General features: G+C 46.3%; 2 protein-coding genes across 2 annotated transcripts in view; one reads left to right on the top strand and one right to left on the bottom strand.

Moving 5' to 3' along the window:
• Window positions 1–8,188, bottom strand: gtf3c4 (general transcription factor IIIC, polypeptide 4). Its single transcript, XM_007902749.2, has 5 exons — window positions 7,882–8,188; window positions 4,080–5,900; window positions 2,474–2,604; window positions 1,922–2,010; window positions 1–1,241 (listed from the first exon to the last, which is right to left on the bottom strand). The coding sequence occupies exons 1-5, from the start codon at window positions 8,155–8,157 to the stop codon at window positions 1,177–1,179; spliced, it is 2,382 nt and encodes a 793-aa protein (XP_007900940.1). The 5' UTR covers window positions 8,158–8,188; the 3' UTR covers window positions 1–1,176.
• Window positions 8,189–8,444: 256 nt separating this feature from the next.
• The window catches only part of ddx31 (DEAD (Asp-Glu-Ala-Asp) box polypeptide 31), a 38,131-nt gene continuing 25,851 nt past the window's right edge, over window positions 8,445–20,724 (top strand). The window contains exons 1-14 of the mRNA XM_007902750.2: window positions 8,445–8,569; window positions 9,639–9,892; window positions 10,307–10,382; window positions 10,698–10,741; window positions 11,084–11,154; window positions 11,318–11,382; window positions 11,699–11,743; window positions 12,455–12,496; window positions 12,812–12,876; window positions 13,245–13,364; window positions 13,738–13,844; window positions 14,708–14,946; window positions 15,688–15,855; window positions 18,197–18,256. Of these exons, the coding sequence (XP_007900941.1) occupies window positions 8,471–8,569; window positions 9,639–9,892; window positions 10,307–10,382; window positions 10,698–10,741; window positions 11,084–11,154; window positions 11,318–11,382; window positions 11,699–11,743; window positions 12,455–12,496; window positions 12,812–12,876; window positions 13,245–13,364; window positions 13,738–13,844; window positions 14,708–14,946; window positions 15,688–15,855; window positions 18,197–18,256 (1,455 nt within the window). The 5' untranslated portion in view covers window positions 8,445–8,470. The remainder of the gene's footprint in view (window positions 8,570–9,638; window positions 9,893–10,306; window positions 10,383–10,697; window positions 10,742–11,083; window positions 11,155–11,317; window positions 11,383–11,698; window positions 11,744–12,454; window positions 12,497–12,811; window positions 12,877–13,244; window positions 13,365–13,737; window positions 13,845–14,707; window positions 14,947–15,687; window positions 15,856–18,196; window positions 18,257–20,724) is intronic.

Here is a 20,724-nt window from a genome sequence, read left to right as displayed (position 1 = left end):
GTGATTGTAGATATTTATTCAGAAAAAAAACACATACAATTCAATTGTACAAAACGTTTTTACCAAATCTTAAGTTGCGTTCACAAATGTACGCAATAGTTATAGTCGTGAAACAAAAAATTAAAATTCAAAAAAAGTGATACGTTAAAACTGAGCAAAACAAAAGGGGGGAGAGAGAGAGAAACAAAACTACCATTCCAAGCTTAAGTTGGTGCTCAACCAGTCCTTTATGGCTGGTACGTTTCCTTTGAAGTCTATTGTACGAGTTGTTCTTGATTTCTTCCACCTCCATTCCTGAACAGACTAATTTATATTGCAGCTGCTATGGTCCAACTGCCCCCTCCCACCAACCCAACACTGGAATAACTGTTCTACCTACAGGTCCTGTACTTGTATCACTCATTCACTCACAAGCGGTCAGGAGGCTACAGATTGGTCCGGGAAAGGACTCACTAAACAAACCAGCCTCTTGGTTATACGATGACCTCCAGGACAAGGCTCCAATATATGAAGCCACGACGAAGCTTACCTTGCTACAAAACACACTCTTTGTATTCTTCCCAAGTACAGCCCAGCAAAGGCAGGCTTTCATGCACCTGGTTGCTACCAACACGAAAGAAATTCCTCAAATGTTCTTCAGAGAGGTGGGAAATGGGTTAAAAGTGCCGACCACTTTTTAACACAATAAGTGACAAATCTTGATTTGGGCCTTTTCAATTGTGAACTCCGGTTCTTCTTATTACACATGGACTCTTCTGTGTGAATCCCTGTCCTGTCTCTGCTCAATGTTTGTTGCTACATGTAATACTCCCCATGATCCACTGCACTCCATACTCAGACTGAAGCAATATTCCATTTTCTACTCCTGACGTGTGAGGAAAATGACTGAGAAACGATTACACTCTTCTTCCTGTCTCCAAACTCACAAACATGATGGTGGAAAGCTGGAGAGAACTTGCCAGACTGTTCGTGTCAGCCCTGCAGAACCACACTGAAGCTCTGAATTCCTCAAGATAGAAGACAACGCCATTATCAAACAAAACAAACTAGACTCCCAACTTTCCGAGAGGTGGGTAAATATCTTCAGACGTTTCGTCACTGTTCCACCCACTTCTAAGCTTAAGATGTATCTGTGTGATCGGAGGTTCCTTCGCTCTGCGACTGGACAGTCGGGTGTCAGAAGAGAGGTGAGTCACAGTATGTGCAGGGGCTCTGTAACAGGCGTTTTATCCAATCAGGGTCTACAAAAGGAGAAGATTGTCAAATTAACAATGAGTCCTCAGTGGGAGGAAAAGTGAGGTGCTTGCTTGTTCGATCTCTCACAGCCAGAGCAGAAAGTTAGATATTTACATTAAGAAAATGTCAGATGTATCCCCAGCTCTGCACCTGACAACAACAAATTACATTTACACAGCGCTGGACAGTCGAGGGTTTGCACCCGAGCTGGGGGTTGGAATCAAGAGGGGTGGGGGCCAATTATAATAATAATAATAATCCTTGCATTTGATATAGCGCTTTTCACGTCGGGAGGACGTCCCAAAGCGCTTCACAGAACACACTGTAAAGTGAATTGACTGTATATTTGTGGGCGAACGCGGCAGCCAATTGCGCACAGCAATGTCCCACAAACAGTCATGGATTGAAAATGACCAATTTATTATTGTTTTGTTTTTTTGGAGGGATTATTATTAGGCGTGTGGAGTAAGGAAACTTGCCCAAGGTTTCGCCCTGCCTGGAATTGAACTCAGGTCTCTCGCTTGCAAAGCGAGTGCTCTAACCACTGAGCTACAGGACTCCACAAATTAACTGCAATCTGAGAGCTCCACTGCAACTGAGAGGTATATATAAAAAAAATGGATATTAAGAATTTTCAGCCAAATTATTCCTTTTAGCAGTTTTGGAGGCTTTGTCGGCAGCTCACCTGAAGGCACGTGCTGACGAGCAATGGTATCTTGCAACAGACATCTGCGATAGGTCAGAGACTGACAGGCATGGTACGTCAAAACACATCTGTAAACAAGGCATCAAAACTGTTGTTCACAAACGAGACATTCAATCAAGGTATGAGGCAAGACACAGAGAAGGCTATGAGGATATGGTGGGCACTGCATCATAGCTCCAAGGATTATGTTCAACTGTATCTTCTCCCGATTACAGACAAACAATGTTTTCAACAAAAAAAGAGCCAAATGAATTGATGTATAAAAAGTTAATAGTTCACTTGAGGAACTCGGGAAATACCTGCTGGGTTCTGACACCACAACGGCAGCTGATAACAGAGTTGGAGACAATGGAGGTGGAGAAGATCTGGGAGCTTCACTATGAGGCTAGGATGCAGATGACCCATAGGATTGGTATTCTCAGTCATTCCCTTCCATGCACTTTCACACAGCTTAAACTTCGGCAACAATGCCATACACAGAAATCCGTGTGACCAAGACACTTGTAGAGTTGTGTTGCCGACTGCTATTACCTGTGCCAGATGTGCCCATTAGGGCAGACAGCTTTGCGCCGGTCAGTGAATGGGAGAATCTCTTTACACAGGGAGCAGTGCTCTGGGAACGTCTGTTTGGTCAACTTCTTCAGATTGTGAGAAATCAGAACCTAGACTCAGAATTGGGGGGGGATAGAGAGAAAATAGACTGAGTATTTGTCACATCAAAACGCAGCCAGGAACCGTCAACAATAATAATAATCCTTGCATATGATATAGCGCCTTGTCACGTCATTGAGAAGCCTCAAAGCGCTTCACAGAATATATTTAATGCTCCATTAAATCAAAGTGGCTTTGCCATTTCCCTCTCACTGTGTCTCAAGCATGTTCAGTGATGAATCAATCTGCTCAATGACAAGTACAAGCACATACAAAACTTACAATTTATTCTGAAAGTCAAAGTTTGAAGTTTACTTAAAAATGAACACTTATTCATTTAAAGCGTCCAATATTGTAATGTTCATTTTTTGAACGCGTGAGCTGCAATGCAAGAGGTTTGTATTATATTGGCACTGAATTTTATTTCTACCTTCACGAGTTTTAGTTAAGTATCAACTCTCCGGTAATGCCAATAAAAAGTATGCATGGCACTCCCGCATTGTACAGAGGACAGCTACTTCTGTTGCTGGTAAAATATACAGAAACAAAAACCCATTTATGCTAAGTTTAATTTCATTTTCTGCTGTGTAGATTCTACAATGCAGTACACCCCGGGGACTAATTGCTTCACGTTAAACACTGAATCTAGAAAACTAATAAGAATGAGTTTTATGCAACAAAAGTCAAGTACTCCCAGGAACATTGGAATAGATGGTAGGAAATGCTCCCAATGACTCTTCTCTGCTCTTAATTTCCTTCACCACAGCACTGGAATGACAGCAATTCTACTGCACGAAGCACTCTATTGAGACCATAGCAGCACTTTTGTTTCCCTGACTTAAGTTGGTTTTATTCCCCAACTTGTACTTGGTACCTGCGCGCTCCCAGCCTGGCTCACTAAAACCAGGGTGGCTTCTCAGGTCACAAGCACCTAAATCTGGGCTCTCCCAATGGAGAATTTGCTAATTGCAGTTCCAAAACACAAGACAAAACATCTGTCCAGAACCAGGACCTGTCTCTAGGCTCTGCCCAATATGAGGAGCATCTGGTGATCTCCTCCTTCCATAGAACCTTTCCCTTTTACAGCACCTTTCATGTTGGTGAATTATTTCGAAGCTCTTCACAGACACTATAGGGAGCATCAAACAGAGTGGAGACAGAGCGTAATTTAAGGACCAATGGCAATAGTCAAAGAGAGAGTTTTTTTTCAAATGGTCTTGGAAGGCAGGGAGAGCAGGAACAAAGCGGAGGGATTCGGGAAGGTAGTTCAGAGAACAGGAATGGCAGTTAGGTGCTCAGCTACAAATGCTGGGATCAGGCAGTCACTGGCACAAAGCTCCGTCACATAAATCATTCAAACTTGCAGTATGTGTGTGTGGCGTGTGTGTGTGTGCGTGGTGGGGCGTGGTGGATTATCTTCAAAACATTCTTGCACGTTGTTATAATGGAATCGGCCTCCATTCAGTGCTGTTCCAGTGAGACCTACCTTGGCTGTCCTGTCATCATAGGTGGGATCGGAGGTTAAGAAGTCACAGATACCCCTGGTCGGGACACTGGTGTTCTCTGTGATCCAGGTGTGAAGGTACACCTCACCCAGCACTCGCTTCATGTGCTCCCGTGTCAGATGCAGCTCCACTGCCTGGATCTTAGCCTGAATCTCTTCCAATTTTTGGGAAAAACGTTCCTGGGCCTGTACCTCGGAGCTATCTTCCTTCTGCTCCTCTGCCAGGCCACCGGCTGCCTCTTTCCCCACCAGCTGCCCCTTGGCTTTTGTGCTGGTCTCCGCCTCGTCACCGCTGTCGGGATCCTGGTTGTCCTCACAAGCCACCGCCGAGTTGTCGCAGAGCAGGATCTTTGACTCACGATGATTCGACCTCCAAAGCGCCTCAGTCGGTCCCTTCTGCAGTGTCTGAAACAAAATCCTGTAGAGGAAAAGCCGCAAACGCCAGAGGTAGTTGGAGGGATTGGTGTGAAGTTTGTGGTCTAGTGCCTCCTCCAGCTCTGGAGGAATCTGTTTGTCTGTCAACACTTTCCAACGTACAAGGTCGAGCAGGTCCACCTGTTTGAACAGGTTGTGGATGGAAGATTCTAGAAGCCTGGAAGCAGCTTCTTCAGGAGTCTTTAGTGTAATAAACTGGACCTGGTACGTTCGACTAACTGGATGGAGCCCGTTATTCATACCTTCTGCTGTCACCAGCGCTAGGTACGCGTCATTGGGGCTCAGGCAGATCCCGTGAAGCCTCACCGAGCCAATCGACTCGGGCAACTTCACCAAGTTGTGCTCGAACTTCACTGCCACTTCCGTGAAGGTGGGGGTCAGCCTCCGGATCGTACCATCGACGGAGCAGGTGTAGAAACTGCCGGTCTGCTTGTTGGCTGTCAAGGAGACGATGGGGAGAGAGTGAAGACCGGTCACGTGGGAATTGTGAACGTTCAGTCCAGCTTTGGAGATGAGAAGTAGGCACCAGAAAACATAAGTCCCTCTGGCCGCGACTACCAGGCTGCAGCTGCACTTCTGATAAGGGTGGTAGAGAGAGATGCACCTTATGTTGTGCACAGGTAACTGATCCATCTCTTGCCAAAGAACCACCGGTTGTCTGAGAGTAAAGTAACCTTTTACAGCCTTCAGGTTCACTGGCAGGATCTTTACGGGTCCCTTGGAACTTCCAACAATCAAGCCGCTCATTTTGCGGCTGCCATGCTCATACTCCCACCAGGACAGAACGCTAGGGTCGTTTATGCCCGACTCAATGGTGTTGCAGGAGATGATGGAGTCCTTGCCCAGAAAGGGGATCTGAAACTGCCACACCACCACATCACCATTTTCCAGCAGGACGGCCAGCAGCACTGTGCCCACGTCCTCACACTCGTTGTTGGCTTTCACCCGCTGGGTGTTGCAGATGTTGGACCATTCCATCCGCACGGGGGTCTGCATGTAATGTCTCCTCTGAAACTCAGAGAAATTCTTCAAACCGGCGCCCATATCGGAACCCGCCAGCCCGTATTTGTTCTCACACAGCATCTCGCCGTAAACCTCCGTCAGATCGACCACTGGGGTCCATTGTAGCCGGTTCACATTCACCTGGATGGACAGTCTGTTGTCCAGAGTCAAAGAAGCCAATAGACATCGTCCGTTGATGTCGCAGCTCAGGGGAGACCAGCTGGTAAATTTAAACCCTCGTAATGGCGATAAAGCACCTCCTTCGGGATTAAAGACTCTGTCCATCATCAGGGAGTGAGTGAGAGTTGGATCCTTTGCACTCAGGAACTTATCCTTACAGTCATTCACCTCCTCCTGAGAACCAACCTTAAATTACAAACGGGAAAATTACCAATTTTTTGGGTGGGGTTTGAGATTAAAATCTGATGACAGAAAGGATGTTAGCTAGCATTGCTACAGTCTAACTTTATGTCAAATAGTACAGTAACTTTTCATTCCAGGATCATACCATCAAATCCTGATCTTCTTTCACGATCAGACAGCAGTGTGCCTTGACACCCTACCCAAAGACAGATGTTAAATCGAAGTCGCATCTGCCTGTTCAGGTGGATCCCATTGCACTAATCAAAAAGTGAAGGAAGTTTTTCCTCAGTGTTCTCGCCAACAATCCTCCAGATAAAATTGGGCATTCATGTTTTTTTGTGGAACTTTGCTGTCTGTAAATTGACTGTGGCATTCGCCGACAAAATAGACGGTTACTACATCTTACAGTAAATTCTGTGAAGCGTTTACAACATCCTTCAGAAATGAAAGGGCTGTGTCAAATGTAAGTATTATTTTTTATTTATTATCTCTTGAACATGTTGCAAGACTACAAGAGTCCTCGGAGACAAAAAATAGTGTTAAATCATCCGGCTAAACTGAATTTAACACTGAGTCTTGAGGGGAAAAGACAGTATTTATGCTATCTGCAGGTTATGTGCCAAGGTTTATTAATGACGCTCCAGTAATTCAAACGTGTGGATTATTCACACAGTGGATTGTGTGCACGTGTATAGCATTGCCCCAGAAGGCAATGGAAGCAGAATCAATTGAGATGTTCAAAAGATTGATACTGGAGATTAGCGATTTTAACAGTGAAGGAGAAAAAGCAAGGAGATGGGAATCAAAAATCTGTTATGATATAATGAATCAACAGAACTACCTTAGTCTAGTGACTGTTTTTTTGTAGGCAAAAGCAGCTGTCAATTTGCACACAACAATGTCACACAAACAGCAGTGAAGTGAACGACCAATTTTTACGGGGGTGGGATTGAGATTTCTATGTTGACCAGGACACAGGGAGGAGAAACTTCCTTCTCTTTTTCAGTAAGTGCCATGGGATCGTAACGTCCAACTGAAAAGACCACGGAGGTCATTGTGCCGATTTGTTGTTGTGGATTTATTATATTATCAACAACATTATCATCATCAGTGCAGATCTTAAAAAGCAAGGATATGGGAAATTAAAAGATCTGCTACAACATAATGAATCAACAGAACAACCATAGTCTAATGACTGTTTTTTTTNGCAGGTGTTTTTTGTAATAACATCAACATCATCATCGTGATGGCAGATCTTAGGCAAATTTCTTTACTCTGCACACCTGCCTGCCTGTTGACAATAAAATAATAATAATCCTTTTGACTACAGCAGCCCTATCACATCATTGAGACGTCTTCACAGAATATACTCTAAAGCGGAATAAAGACAGAAGCCCTGGGAATACTCAGGGGGTCAGGCAGCAACTACAGGGAGAGAAAAGTGAGTAAATGGGGTTTTGACAAAAGCTCATCGACCTGAAAGCTTAACCCGATTTCGTCTCTCCGTAGATGCTGCCCGACCTGCTGAGCATTCCCAGCGACTTCGGTTTCCATTTCAGATTTCCAGCATCTGCAGTATTTCGTGTTTCGTGTACTGTAAAGTGGATTTGACTGTGTGCTTTGCGGGTGACAATATTAGCGGCGACCCTCGCATTTGGTGCAGCGCCTGATCGCGTCACCGCGACGCCTCAAAGGCGCTTCACAGGCCACGCTGCGAATTACGAATTGACAGGGGGTGCGTTTCGTGGGCAAACCACACGGGCTGTAATAACAACAACAACAACAACAACAATCCCTGCGCTTGATATAGCGCCTCAAAGTGCTTCACAGAAATAGACCGGCGGGTGTAGTGACTGTATATTTTCTTCGTTCGCTGACTGAGCCTCTCTTCTGCGGTGTGTGTGTGTGTGTGTGTGGTGGCCGAAGAGAAGCCGAAGTTCAGCCCCACCCCCCACCCCGGGGTGGAGCGGTCGGTGACGGCTACCTTGAGGGAGCAGCTCTGGCTGGGCGCCGGCACCGACGTCCTGTGGATGACCATGTCCAGCCCGTTGTTGTGGATGTCACAGATCTGCTCCAGCACGTAGATGTTCTTGCCGGTGCTGATGGACAGCCGGTTGTCCTCAGACCAGCCGAGCGGCTCGGGGCCGCTGACCGGGTACTGCAGCTTGACGCTGGGCTCCCGCTTGTTGGTGCGCAGGGCCCCGCTGACCGGCGACTGGAGGCCTCTCCTCTTACCGGGCCCCGCAGCCGCTGCCGCCATCTTGTACCGACCCTCGTCGCCGACGGGTGACGCCACCTCGGCGCGACCGCCCCCTCGTCAGGCCCCCCCCTTTCCCTCCGCCGCCCCTAGCAACCGGGCTGCCCGCCGCGCCGCCTGATATCACCAAGCAAACGGTGGGCAAGAAGCCGACATTGACGCATCCCGGGCGGGAGGGGGTCACCGGGGGAAAATGTTCCTCCCGCCGCCCGGGGTTAGCGGGGGAGCGGCGGCCCCGGAGGGAAGGTGAGCGTCGATTCTTTTGCGTGACGGAGGCGGGGAGTTAGGCCCCGCTCGTCACACCGCGCGGTTGGCAATGGCGGACGAGGAGCTGCTGCTGAACGTCACCACTGACCCGAACTTCCCGGTGTTTCACCGCAATCAGAGAGTCCGGCGCCAGGCCCAGGGCAGAGGGGTGAGGAAGGGGGAAGGGGAAGGGCGGCCTGTCCTGTGCTGTCCTGTCCCGTGTGTCCGCCCTGGAGACTGGCTCCCTCCAACCTGCTGCTCACAGCGCGCACCTGCTCCCGGCCTGGACACAGGATAATCCGCTGAGTGTCTCGTTGGCTCTCCCTGACTGGATAATGATCCCCCCCACACAGTCACTACACTTGACACACTTGACAGCCATTCCCTGGGAGCTCCCCCCCCCCCCACACACACACACACACACACGCACATACACACCCACAGACGTTTGTTAGTAGGTTTCAGGCACTGCCTACCATCCTGGCAGTGGCATGCACACACGTGTCAGGGATTATTATTATTATTATTATTATTTAGTTTGTATGTTGGTCTCTCTCACTCTCCCGCTCTCTCTATCGCTCGCTCTGATGTTAAATTCATTCCCCTTCATCCACGCTGCCACCGGTGGGAATCTCTTAACCCCCGTTTCCAGCGCGAGATATTAAACCAAGGTCCGGTCGCCTGTCTTTTTTTTGCCCAGCCGAGTGTCCCGACGCACGCGGAAACTCATCACCGTTGCTTAAGAGTCTCCAAACCAAGCTGAGAATTCCAAAATCCCACCTACGCGTGGAAATCGCAGAGGCAGATTGTTGGAATGGAATGCGCTCTCTCTTGTCTGTCACTCTCCCTGGAGGGACGCATCCTGCTTACCTAATTCCGGAAAGTATTGGGCGGAGGTTGGCAGACATTAATGATCTATTTTCTGGACAAGACTTCGTTGCCTGAGGGGCTGTACCCGGGCACGGACATTTGTAGTGGAGAAGTGGGGATGCTGTTCGAGTAAAATGTGGAATTTCTCAGTTGAATATGTTTTGGGGTGTTTCATGCGACCCCCAGGAAGGTGGAAGCGCCTTGGGACGTCCTCCTGACGTGAAAGGCGCTTTATAAATGGAATCTTGTTGTTGTTGTTGTTGTTGGAAGGCGAACTAGATGGACCTTGGTCTATTTTCGTCTAGCATTTCTTATGTTCTCTCCCAGCTCCTTGGGGTTCTGATGTTTTTTCCCTGTTGTTTTTAAAGTCAAAAAATCCTGGAAAAACGAAACGTAAATTGCTGGAGACTTCTGCGATTGTTCCCTTGCCTTCGAAGCCCACCAACAAATCAAACCTTGCTGTAAAGAGGAAGAAGAATTCTGAGCCACCTCAGGATGAACAGTCACCACCGAAGAAATGGAACACGGGGAGATCCGGGGAGAAGGAGGAGACGAGAAGCATGGCTCCTGTCAAAACCTCCTCCCTTTTCAGGAATAACCCTGAGCTGCCAGAGATACACAGGTACCAGATCAAGGCATTGTGTGAGTGTTTAGCAGGTTGTGTTTTTTTTAAACAACAGGACAAACAGTGTCACCACAGCTTTCACCAAAGGAGAGATACTGTATCAGTGCAGCTGAATGGAGGAGGATTTATAACGAGATGTGAAGGGTCATTCATTTTTAATTTACAGACATGTTTCTGCTCCTCCCCCACCACTCCTCGATAATAGGTTTCAAAAGTGGAATTGGATAAGTACTTAAAAAGGAAACATTTTGCAGGGCTGTTGGGTAAGAGCGGAGGAGTGGCACTAGTTGGTAGCTCTTTCAAAGAGCTGGCACAGGCACGATGAGCCAAATGGCTTCCTTCTGTGCTGTAAGATTCAATGATTCTAAATTTACAAGTTCTCTAATTTTTCTCTTTTTTTCCTTTCGTTAGCCAGCCAGTCAGTACGTTGAAGGAAAAGGTTTTTACCACAGACTCGTTCAGTGAGCTGGATGTCCACCCACACCTGGTCAGTAGTAGGCTCCCATCCTTCAGTAAAGCCAAATATCTTTCTGTTAAAAGAACCTCATTGAGTTAATTGCCAGAGAATATTTTGAGCAGGTTTCTCTTGATTTCTGATGCCAAGCTTTGGAAATCTGGTGTTATTTCTGAGTAAATGGTAAGGGTAAATGAAATTTGGAAGTCAAAATATGTTTTTTTTAATCCAGTGGTAGAATGACTGATTGAATCTCTATAAAATGATGAGTCTGATCTACACTTCTTTGGACTGTTACTAAAATGAGTCCACCACAGGTCACTGTCTCTTTCTGTGCTTGCTGTTTAGGTCTCGACACTCAACAAAGTGCTGAACGTCTCCAGTATGACCAGGTAATGCTGACACTCCCCCACCCCCCTGTCTCGCTGTTTAAGTGCCAACTTAAACCATGTTGATCAGTTTTGCAACTAACATTTTTACCTCCCAACTTGTTATTGCACTTTCCTCATACAAAATACCCAGGCCATGCAGCCGCGAGTGCAGACCACGGTTTATTAGAGCAGTGAATTCCAATTTGCAAATATTTAACACATTTTGAACTCCTTGCCTGTTTTCGTTGCCTAGATCAATGGGTGTTGTTCTTTTTTAAGTACATTTTTCTGCCGTTCCGTGTTTGTTCTCTACTCGTGGGGATCTTTGTTAAATTTTCTGCAATCTGTTTCCTTCCACCGAAGCATTCAGAAGAAAACAATCCCGGTGCTGCTGAGCGGAAACGATGCTCTTGTCCGATCACAGACTGGCTCAGGTATTTGGAACAGTTTAAAGATAAGCTAACAAGCAGAAGTCAGTGTTTTACTCTGTGGGATGTGAGTGGTGGGTAGTAAAGAATTAACATAGACTTTAGTTAAATAAGGATATATTTATAAAAGAGAAGTTGAATTAACCTTTCTTGTTGTGTTCATGTTCAGGTAAAACGTTAGCCTATGCTATCCCCCTGGTCCAATCGCTGCAGGCAATTCAACCCAAAATTCAGGTAGGCTTAATTTGTGTGATTTTTGAGAGCATATTAGCTTTGGCTTTATGCTTGTGGGAATTGGAATACTGTAGGTTAGCGGTTGGTTGGAGGATGTAAACTTACCAAGTGAAATGTGACTTGTAATTTGCCTGTAGATCGCTAACTTGAATCTTCTCCCATTTTATATACTTGCCAAAAGTGCCATCCTTTTTCTGGGGACTGGCAGAGAACTCTTATTTATGGTAAAGAACATTGTTCTATTGTAGCTGGTGCCAAACCTGCTGCTCATGAGGAACTTTAACCCTTTAACTATTCTCCTTTCCATTGTTCACAGCGGAGTGACGGGCCATGTGCAGTGGTATTGGTCCCAACCAGAGAGGTAAGTTCTAAGAGCCTCTGCTTTACTCCTTGTTGTGCTGGTTTCCTTCACCAGGATCAAGAGTCTGGAATTCTTCTTACAGACGAGCCACACTGTTTGTGGTCACAGACAGGAGTTTCTATTTATTTGGAAAAGAAAGAGACAATTTATGCTATTTGTCAATTACATGTTGAAAAGTCTCAAAGGGCTTCATTGATAATTAGTGTTAATTGTAGGCAAAAGAGGTTATCAGCAAGGTCCCACTAAGCCGTGAGCTAAATGATCAATTAAACTTAAGGACTGCTGCTCAGGACATCGAGAGAAATTTGTTTCTCTTTACCGACAGTCTCACAGGATCCTGAGTGCTCACCTAAAAACTGGCGGACTGGACTCAACTTTAACATCTTGCCCAAAAAACATTGTCTCCGACAGTGTAGCATTTCTTCCCTCCTCAAGCACTGTGCTGGAGTGTTAGCCTAGGCACTCGATCAAACCCAGCATCCAAACGTGCAAAAGTATAGAACCATTTCCAAATGGAGTGTTATTACAGTCAACAACAACAACTTGCATATATCGCCCATGATGCGGGGTAGCATTCCAGAGAGCTTAAATTCACTTTACGGTATATTCTGTGAAGCCCTTTTGAGACGTCTCGAAGACGTGATAAGGCACTATATCAAATGCACAGATTATTATTATTGCTTGTTAATATTTTGTTTGCTCTTTTGCCAGCTTGCTCTGCAAAGCTTTGAAGCCATTCAGAAACTGCTTAAGGTAAGTGAACAGTAATGTCTAATTGAATGCTTCCTTGTAGATGGTTCCCTTTAAAGTCTCTCAGGGCTGATTCCTGCAAGATAAGGAAGGGAATATGCGAGTTACTTTCCATGGAAAGAAGCACCAGTGGTGAATGCAGGTGTACCGATCTGCTAAGCAATGGTGATATATGCAGACCATGTGGCTTCTGTGCTAGTCCATGCTAAGTGCTCTAAGACGCCATTCCAGCGTGAAGGGCACTATATAAATGCAAGTTGTTGTTATTATCTGGCCCCTTCTTCGGGCACTTACTTCTCAATCTCCCTTCCTCAACAGCCATTTACATGGATTGTCCCAGGAATCTTGATGGGTGGAGAAAAGCGGAAATCCGAGAAAGCCAGGTATCTACAGCTCTGTTATAACGTGGGGCCTGATTTTATGGACACAAACCACGGAGTTTTACTGTGGTCAGCCTGTACGATGAGCAGCATGTTTGTGTAATATAGAACTCTGCATTTCTCTGTCATCATGTGTAGTGGGTAAATTCAGTTGAATTATGCACCATGTGTAAACAATGTGCACAGGAGGAATTGTAGTTGTTCTTAATTATGTAATTAACATCAAATCCTTCTTATTGATCATTAATGATATTTAATTCCTTCTATACGCATGCGTTTGCACATGGTTTATACATCACCATGCATCACCTTTTGCTGCAGTTCTGTTTTGTAGATCCACAGAAACCGGAATGTGCGTTTCCTTTTTGCAGGCTAAGGAAAGGTATAAACATTCTGGTCACCACCCCAGGCCGCCTGCTGGACCATATCAAACACACCAAGAGCATTAGTTTCCGGCGAGTCCAGTGGTTTATTATTGATGAAGCTGACCGGTGAGTGGCTTTTTCTTACTTCACTTCCATAATTAAGGACACCTGTAATTCCCTCTTTACACACGGTTTACACTGGAACGGTTCTCAGCCCACAACACTGTCCACCAGTAATTCATTTCTTCTCAGCTCACAACAATACAACACTCCTACCATAAACCCCTTCCCAGGATCATTTTCTGCTTCCTCCTTGTATTTAAGCGCTCTTGGACTCAACCCTGTGTGAGGGTCACTCTATAAATGCAAGTTGTTCTATTTCATTTGCTCTTTCTTAATTGCCGTTTAGTTTCTCAAAGCAATATCCTGCATGCAGATGCCGCATGACAGTCTTCAAAGTTTCTGATGTAACTCCTCCCCACACCCCCCCTATTACCAGGCTGCTGGATCTGGGCTTCGAGAAGGATGTTGCTGCAATACTGAACGCTCTGAATGCAACGCAAGAGAAACGCCAGAATGTGCTGCTGTCGGCCACCCTCACAGATGGTGAGTGTTCATTAGAATCATCAGCATATTACCGTTGTCCTTGCTTTGCTTTGATCCTACTGATTATCTCAGACGGCTCCAAGCGCTTCCCACAATGAGTTATCCTGAAGTGTAGTGAAACACTCTGGAATTCTCACTCAATCCCTCCGCTTTGCCCCCTCTTCTATCTTCAGGTTGGCTGGGCTCTGCTCATGGAATTATCAATATATTTTTAAATTAAAGTTGGGAGTGTAAATTTAGGAACATAGGAACAGGAGGAGGCCTTTCAGCCCCTCGAGCCTGTTCCACCATTCTATAAGATCAAGGCTGATCTGTACTTCAACTCCAATTACCCTCCCTTACCCCATATCCCTTGATACCCTGACCTAACAAACATCTATCCACCTCAGTCTTGAAAATTTGAATGGGTCCCACATCCACAGCCTTCTGGGTGAGAGAGTTCCAGATTTCCACTTGTTGCAAACACTTCCCCAAGCACTTCCCCTTTGCTTACTCAGAATTAGACATTACTTCATGTAAATATAATCTATCCCTCGAGTGTAGTGCCTGGGAAAAATAATAAATAATGATAATCCTTGCATTTGATATAGCGCCTTATCACGTCTTCAACAGCTCAAAGAGCTTCACAGAATATACTGTAACGTGAATTGACAGTATGTTTTTTGGTGGAAATGATTTGTGGCCGACTGAATTCAAGGTTGTTTGTGTAGATCACAAGTTATTTCTGAGGTCACATTGAGAAGGTTGGTTTAATTTTTCAGAATCCTGGTGCAGGAACTGTGTTCATCTTCACGCACAGAGTTTCAATTCTTAAGTTCCTCACTGAAACCTTTCCTCCTCCGTCACCTCCCCCCCACCCCCAGGAGTGAGTCGATTGGCTGGAATCAGTTTAAGAGAGCCAGTGAACATACAGGTCACCGAAGCACATGTGGGGGAGCCTACGTCAGAAGCTGGAGCGAACGAGGAGGTGGTGTGCCAGGGGAACGCAGAGAGAGACTCGGACGGCTATTCTATTCCAGAGCAGCTCCAACAACTGATCGTGCTGGTGCCAAGCAAACTGCGTCTGGTTACACTGTCGGCGTTTATACTTCAGAAGTGCAAGGTAAAGAATTAATCCTTACGGTGCCTAAAGTGGCCCTGTTCTTCCACAAAGGAGTGCGTTTGCAGGCGGTTTTGAGTTGCCAGTGGTCCTTTCACAGGTCCTGAAGTTGGCTTCCTGCTATCACAAACACTCTGTTAGACTTGGGCAATAGAGTTGGGATGTATGATTGGGTGGTGAGTATTTATCCCTGTATAGGTCCTGCTACTTCAGTGTATTGCAATAGAACAATCAGCCACAATGCCCCCAAACTCTGCAACACTCTTCCTCTATCATTCCGCCTTGCCCCTTCCTCCCTCTCTCCTTCCTTCCTTCCTTCCTTCCTTCCCTCCCTCCCTCCCTCTCTCTCCCCATCTTCAGGTCGCACCTGAAGACATTCCTCTTCGACCGTACCGACAGTCACCTACCCCATGCTCGGCATTCTGCTCCACCACTGTCAAGCGCTGTGGGACTCTACCCAGCATGAGTGGGCACTATAAAAATGCAAGTTGTTGTTGTAACATAGAAACCTAGGAATTTTCACTGTTCAGCCTGAATGTGTCTGGCCCCTGTAACATTGAAGCCTGGGGTGTGTTAGATAGGAACCTTGTGGTGGTTTTGATTTTGTCCAAATTGAAAGCCGATCGCGAGATAGTTGTTCCGTAGTTGTTTTGGTTGTGGCTGGATTTCTCTTTCTGTCCGATCCTGAGCTGTTTTATAGCGGCAGGTTTCACTGAGAGCTAACGTGGTCTTTGCTCTTTGCAGTTCGAAGGCCCCCAGAAAATGATGATCTTTTTCTCCAGTTGCGAGGCGGTAGAGTTTCACAACAACCTCTTCACCAAGGTTCTCACCACGCACACAGCTGGTGGAGAAGCCAAGCCATCTCCCCACGAGGTGCAGTTTCTGCGACTGCATGGGAACATGGAGCAGGAGGTGAGTGCTGCTTGCCTAGCGTCTGTATATGTTTGTTATCCTCTCATTCACTAAATCCTCCCCTCTCGCCCAACCACTCTACTCAGCGCTATTCCCTGACCCAGAGTGCACAGCTAAGCCCACCTCTGTTGCTTATTTTGAAACGGCTGCTGGAAGGTGAACTCGTGCTGTGGTCGGCTCAGCTATTGGCCAGGCCTGAGTGAGGGCCGCCCCGGTGTGCGGGAGGCTGTGGGGCAGAGGCAGCCAGCGAGCTGTTGGAAGAATATTGGAAGACTAACCCTGTCTGTTCCCGCAAGGCAGAGCTGAGTTTTCATTTTTTGCGTTGAGAAGTTGGCCATATTGGGCAGGCCTGGGGAGAGGTGTAAAGTGTCTGATGGATTATGTAGTAAAGCTTTAAAGTATGCGGCAATCAACACTTCTAAATGAGATCTGAGACATTTCTATTTCAACAGCTCTCTGAGGCCCAAAGCTTTTGGCAGTGTGTTACAGCATCCTCGCCTCAGCATCGCATCCCACTGTCTGTGAGCGTCTCCGGCCTCACACGATTGCACCTCATAAAGCGATGTTCCACAGCATCTCGTAGCTGCAGCAACACACACAACCTTGGGCCTCGCGTCTCAGAGACTTTAGTTTTCGTTCCCACTCTTGAGCCTTCGGAGTGAGGGGGTAGGGGGATGGTTTAGACACTCAGTGTGACTCTTCACCTATGGCCTAGTGGGTAAAGGCAGTATCATACGGGCCAGAAGGTTGTCGACTAAATCCCCGGTCTCTGCTGAATTAGCTGATCTCAACTGTTCAGATTACAATTGATGTCAGTGCCCTGGGGGGGAATGAGAGTCAGAGTTCCCTGTTCTGTGCAGAAGCTCTGCTGGAAGGTGCGAGTGTGGGCATTGAGTGAACTTTGGAGTTGGTGGTGGTAGTTATGTCGGGGAGGTTCCCCCTCTCCCCCACCCCTCCCTCCTCAACGCAGATAGCCCTTGCTTTCAAGGCACACACTTGGCAAGGTACGGGTGGCCCCTGTGGAAAATTGACATCTTCCATTGCGCTGAGTATAATTTCTCCCTTCTCCCCTTGCTCAGCATCCGCCTTCGACGTTGTTAAACTCTCTGTGACATTATTCTTTGTGAAGGGTTCTATATAAATGTTGCACATTGTTGTTTATTGAAATGTACTCCAGCGGAAGGAAAATAGAGTCAAATGCCTTTTGTGGGGGTTGTGGGAGGAGACAGATGCTGGAAATGTAGAAATACAGGGCAAATGGCAGCGTGAAAGAGCAAGCTAGGGAGAAAGTGCTGTGAGCGAGACACCTCCTCCACACACACCGGAACTACACTAAACCACTGCGGAGAACAGCACAGATGTACCAAGCGGAGGCAATCCTGCCACCGCTTAAGGTTGCAGAAGTTTGCGAGTTTGATAGGCCAGGGTGCATACACCCTGACCAGCTGTTAGCTTGCAAAACAAAGATTAAGTGGATGGGCGTCAGGGGAGGAATGTGAGTGTTTATTACCCTGAGTATAATTAGTGCATTATGTCTTCAAATTAGAGCTTGAATGGAACTGAATAGCAACCCCCATATGGTACTGCTGGGTGCGTGGGCTGCTGTATCTTGGGCCCAGCGAGACTCCACTTCCCCTACGTCACTGTCTGTCATTACTGGTCATTATGGTATGACCTTATTACCGCAAATAAGGCGAAAGAAGACCAAGATCCATCTAGTTCACCTCCCACCATCCTGGTAGTTGCTCACCATGTCGTGTCCCAAACTATATATTTTATCCCAAGATTTTATTTTCTAGCAGAAATCTGTCTTAATTTGTTCTTGAAACAAACGACACTTTCTGCTTCCACCATCTCCCTAGGGAGCCTGTTCCATAAGTTTATTACTCGCTCACTGAAAAGTGTTTTCGCAGATTTTTTCTGAATTTACCCCCCTTAAATCGCAGGCATGTCCTCAGGTTCTACTGTTCAGTACAAGATAAAACAGATAATATAATCTCCTCTCCCCCGACACGCACCCTCCACCCCCATCTCCCAGGATGCCAGCTCCTCCCTTTTGCTGAACCATTTTCACTTGGGTTTAAAAACAAACTTTTTGATTTTCTGGCCCAGCTGTTTGCAAGGGCAAGCTTACCAGCACAGCCAAACTGGGCCGTTCTGCAGCCATACACCCCATAGTCTTGCTGGTGTTACAAAGGGCCTTCCTCTTCTTGCTCAGTGTTCCCACTCGCTCTGACTGACTGACTGTGATGGGTGGGGATGACCCATTGTACCATCCCGGTGCTGTGACTGACTGCCTGGCGCTGGCCGCTTTGAAACTAATAGCTCTTTCTTGTCTCAGGCACGAACCAAGGTTTTCACAGAGTTTTCACAGTCCAAGGCGGGTGTGCTGCTCTGCACAGTGAGTATAACAACAACAACTTACATGTAATCAGTGTCCCTCACACAGAGTAGAGTCCCAGAGCACTTGATAGCGGCAGAGCACGACTGTATCTTGTGATTCCACGTGAAATAATAATAATAATCCTTGCGTTTGGTATAGTGCCTTATCACGTCTTCGAGATGTCTCAAAGCGCTTCACAGAATATACTGTAAAGTGAAATTGACAGTATATTTTCTGGGCAAAATAAGGCACCAGTCCGTCCGACAGCTCAATAAGTTTGTTCTGAATTCAGTTTCCGCCTGTACTTGCATACTCTCCAACCAACAGCCACGCAATTTGTCACCCAATGATGATATCTCTGCTCCGTGAGGTGAGGGAAGTAATAACTTCACACTGGTACAGTAGGGGGCGCTCTGGTGAAGTTTGGGGGTTTGGGCACTGATTGCACTGCACTGACCTGGGACTCGGTCTCTATTTCTCTCTCACTCGCTCTCACTCTCCTTTTCAAGCTGTCTGCTCCATCTCCACATCCTCCTGGCATTTGATCCACTCACCATCAAATCTTGAAGTGAGGTCCCACCAGCTGCTCTGCTCTTAGTTATCATAAAAAAGTTTCTAGAGGTAATAACCAACTTTTGTCAAATTAAGGCATGAAACCATAGATCTTTACAGCACAGAAAGAGGCCTTTTGACCCACAATGCTGGTGCTGGCTTTCTAAGTCCTGTAGCTCAGTGGTTAGAGCACTCGCTTTGCAAGCGAGAGACCTGAGTTCAGTTCCAGGCACAGGGCGAAACCTTGGGCAAGTTTCCTTACTCCACACAGAGCCTAATAATAATTCCTCCAAAACCAAAAACAATAATAAATTGGTCATATTCAATCTAAGACTGTTTGTGGGACATTGTGTGGGACATTGCTGTGCGCAATTGGCTGCCGCGTTCGCCCACAAATATACAGTCAATTCACTTTACAGTGTGTTCTGTGAAGCGCTTTGGGACGTCCTCCCGACATGAAAAGCGCTATATGAAATGCAAGGATTATTACCTGAGCTCTTGAGCACGTTACTGAATTACAAGTAAAAGAACCAATGGGTACTATAAATGCTATAGAAAAACCTACTTTGCTAGTTCTGTAGAGCTGAACTGCACATACTTTCAATCAATTGATACATCTAGTAATAAATCCTCATCGTTTTTATACTGTTAATTTTATGTTGTCACAATCCTGAAAAAATAGCATGTGGTTTAATTTTTAAGCATAGAATGTATTAGCTGTAATGTCCTATATAAAACACTCCTTCAGAAAAAGTTACTTCAACCTGTGCAATGAACAGCACTTGCCATAATCTTGCACATTGCTAGTAACAAGCGATATTCTCGAACGAACCCACGGATTGACTTGAGAGGCAGCAATAGCAGACCTATAGATAGTAATACAGAAGTTCATTACATTTGCCTTGGCGAATAACTGCACTTTACTACCAATCAGTATTACAATCTAAAGGCTTCCTCTCCCCAATGTGGGTCACATATATCTATCAGATAGATCATAAGCGTAGAAAACTTTGCCAATGGATATAACATGGAGCCTAATAATAATCCCTCCAAAAACCCAAAACAATAATAAATTGGTCATTTTCAATCTACGACTGTTTGTGGGACATTGCTGTGCGCAATTGGCTGCCGCGTTCGCCCACAAATATACAGTCAATTCACTTTACAGTGTGTTCTGTGAAGCGCTTTGGGATGTCCTCCCGACGTGAAAAGCGCTATATCAAATGCAAGGATTATTATTATTATTAAGAGCTGCTCATGTAGTCCCACTTCCCCATTTAAGAGAGTGCCGTAACATATTGGTTAGAGCACTTGCCTCACAAGTGAAGCCAGCACGTGCTGCCGGAGCTGGAGATGGCTCCCAGTGTAGCTGACCCACTTCCCTGCTGGAAGGCACGTCACAGTGATGCCATTCCTTCCAGTCTCTCCCTGGCGAATGGCCTGCACAGGCTGAGTACATTTTCCACAGCGCCAGAGCTGAGATAGTAAACTCATTACGGTTGACCCCCGTTTCTCCTCACTCTGCACCCCTACACCTGCTCACAACTGTCAGTGCAGCACTTTTAATGACTTTATTCTCATTTTGTGCTGGTTGAGCTGCTGTGAGTAAGAGATGGGATTGTCCTGTTGTAGTTGAGCTGGAAGTGACCGGAGGCTGCTGCTGAGCGGTATTAATGTGGGCCCAGTGCTGAAGAGAGAGTTGGCTCTCCTTGCTATTGCTCTGAGCTGCAGGAGATGGCATTCTGAGCAGTAAAGGTGGCAGATGCCGAACTCTAAACGTGTGAATCTTGACTATTTCCACCCACCGCATAAGTGTAAATTACAGCTATCGGGAGTAATTAGTGCTGATAACCCCTCTGAGCTCCTCCTGCTTGTGATGATGCTTCACAAACTGTTCCTTCAAGACAAGCTGTCGCCAGCCAGCGATCGAGGAC

Source organism: Callorhinchus milii, unplaced genomic scaffold (assembly GCF_018977255.1).
Source record: "Callorhinchus milii isolate IMCB2004 unplaced genomic scaffold, IMCB_Cmil_1.0 Scaffold8, whole genome shotgun sequence".
In the NCBI taxonomy this organism is placed as follows: domain Eukaryota; kingdom Metazoa; phylum Chordata; class Chondrichthyes; order Chimaeriformes; family Callorhinchidae; genus Callorhinchus; species Callorhinchus milii.
The sequence above is the reverse complement of the archived record's forward strand: the minus strand, read 5'-3'. Positions and strand labels throughout refer to the sequence as shown.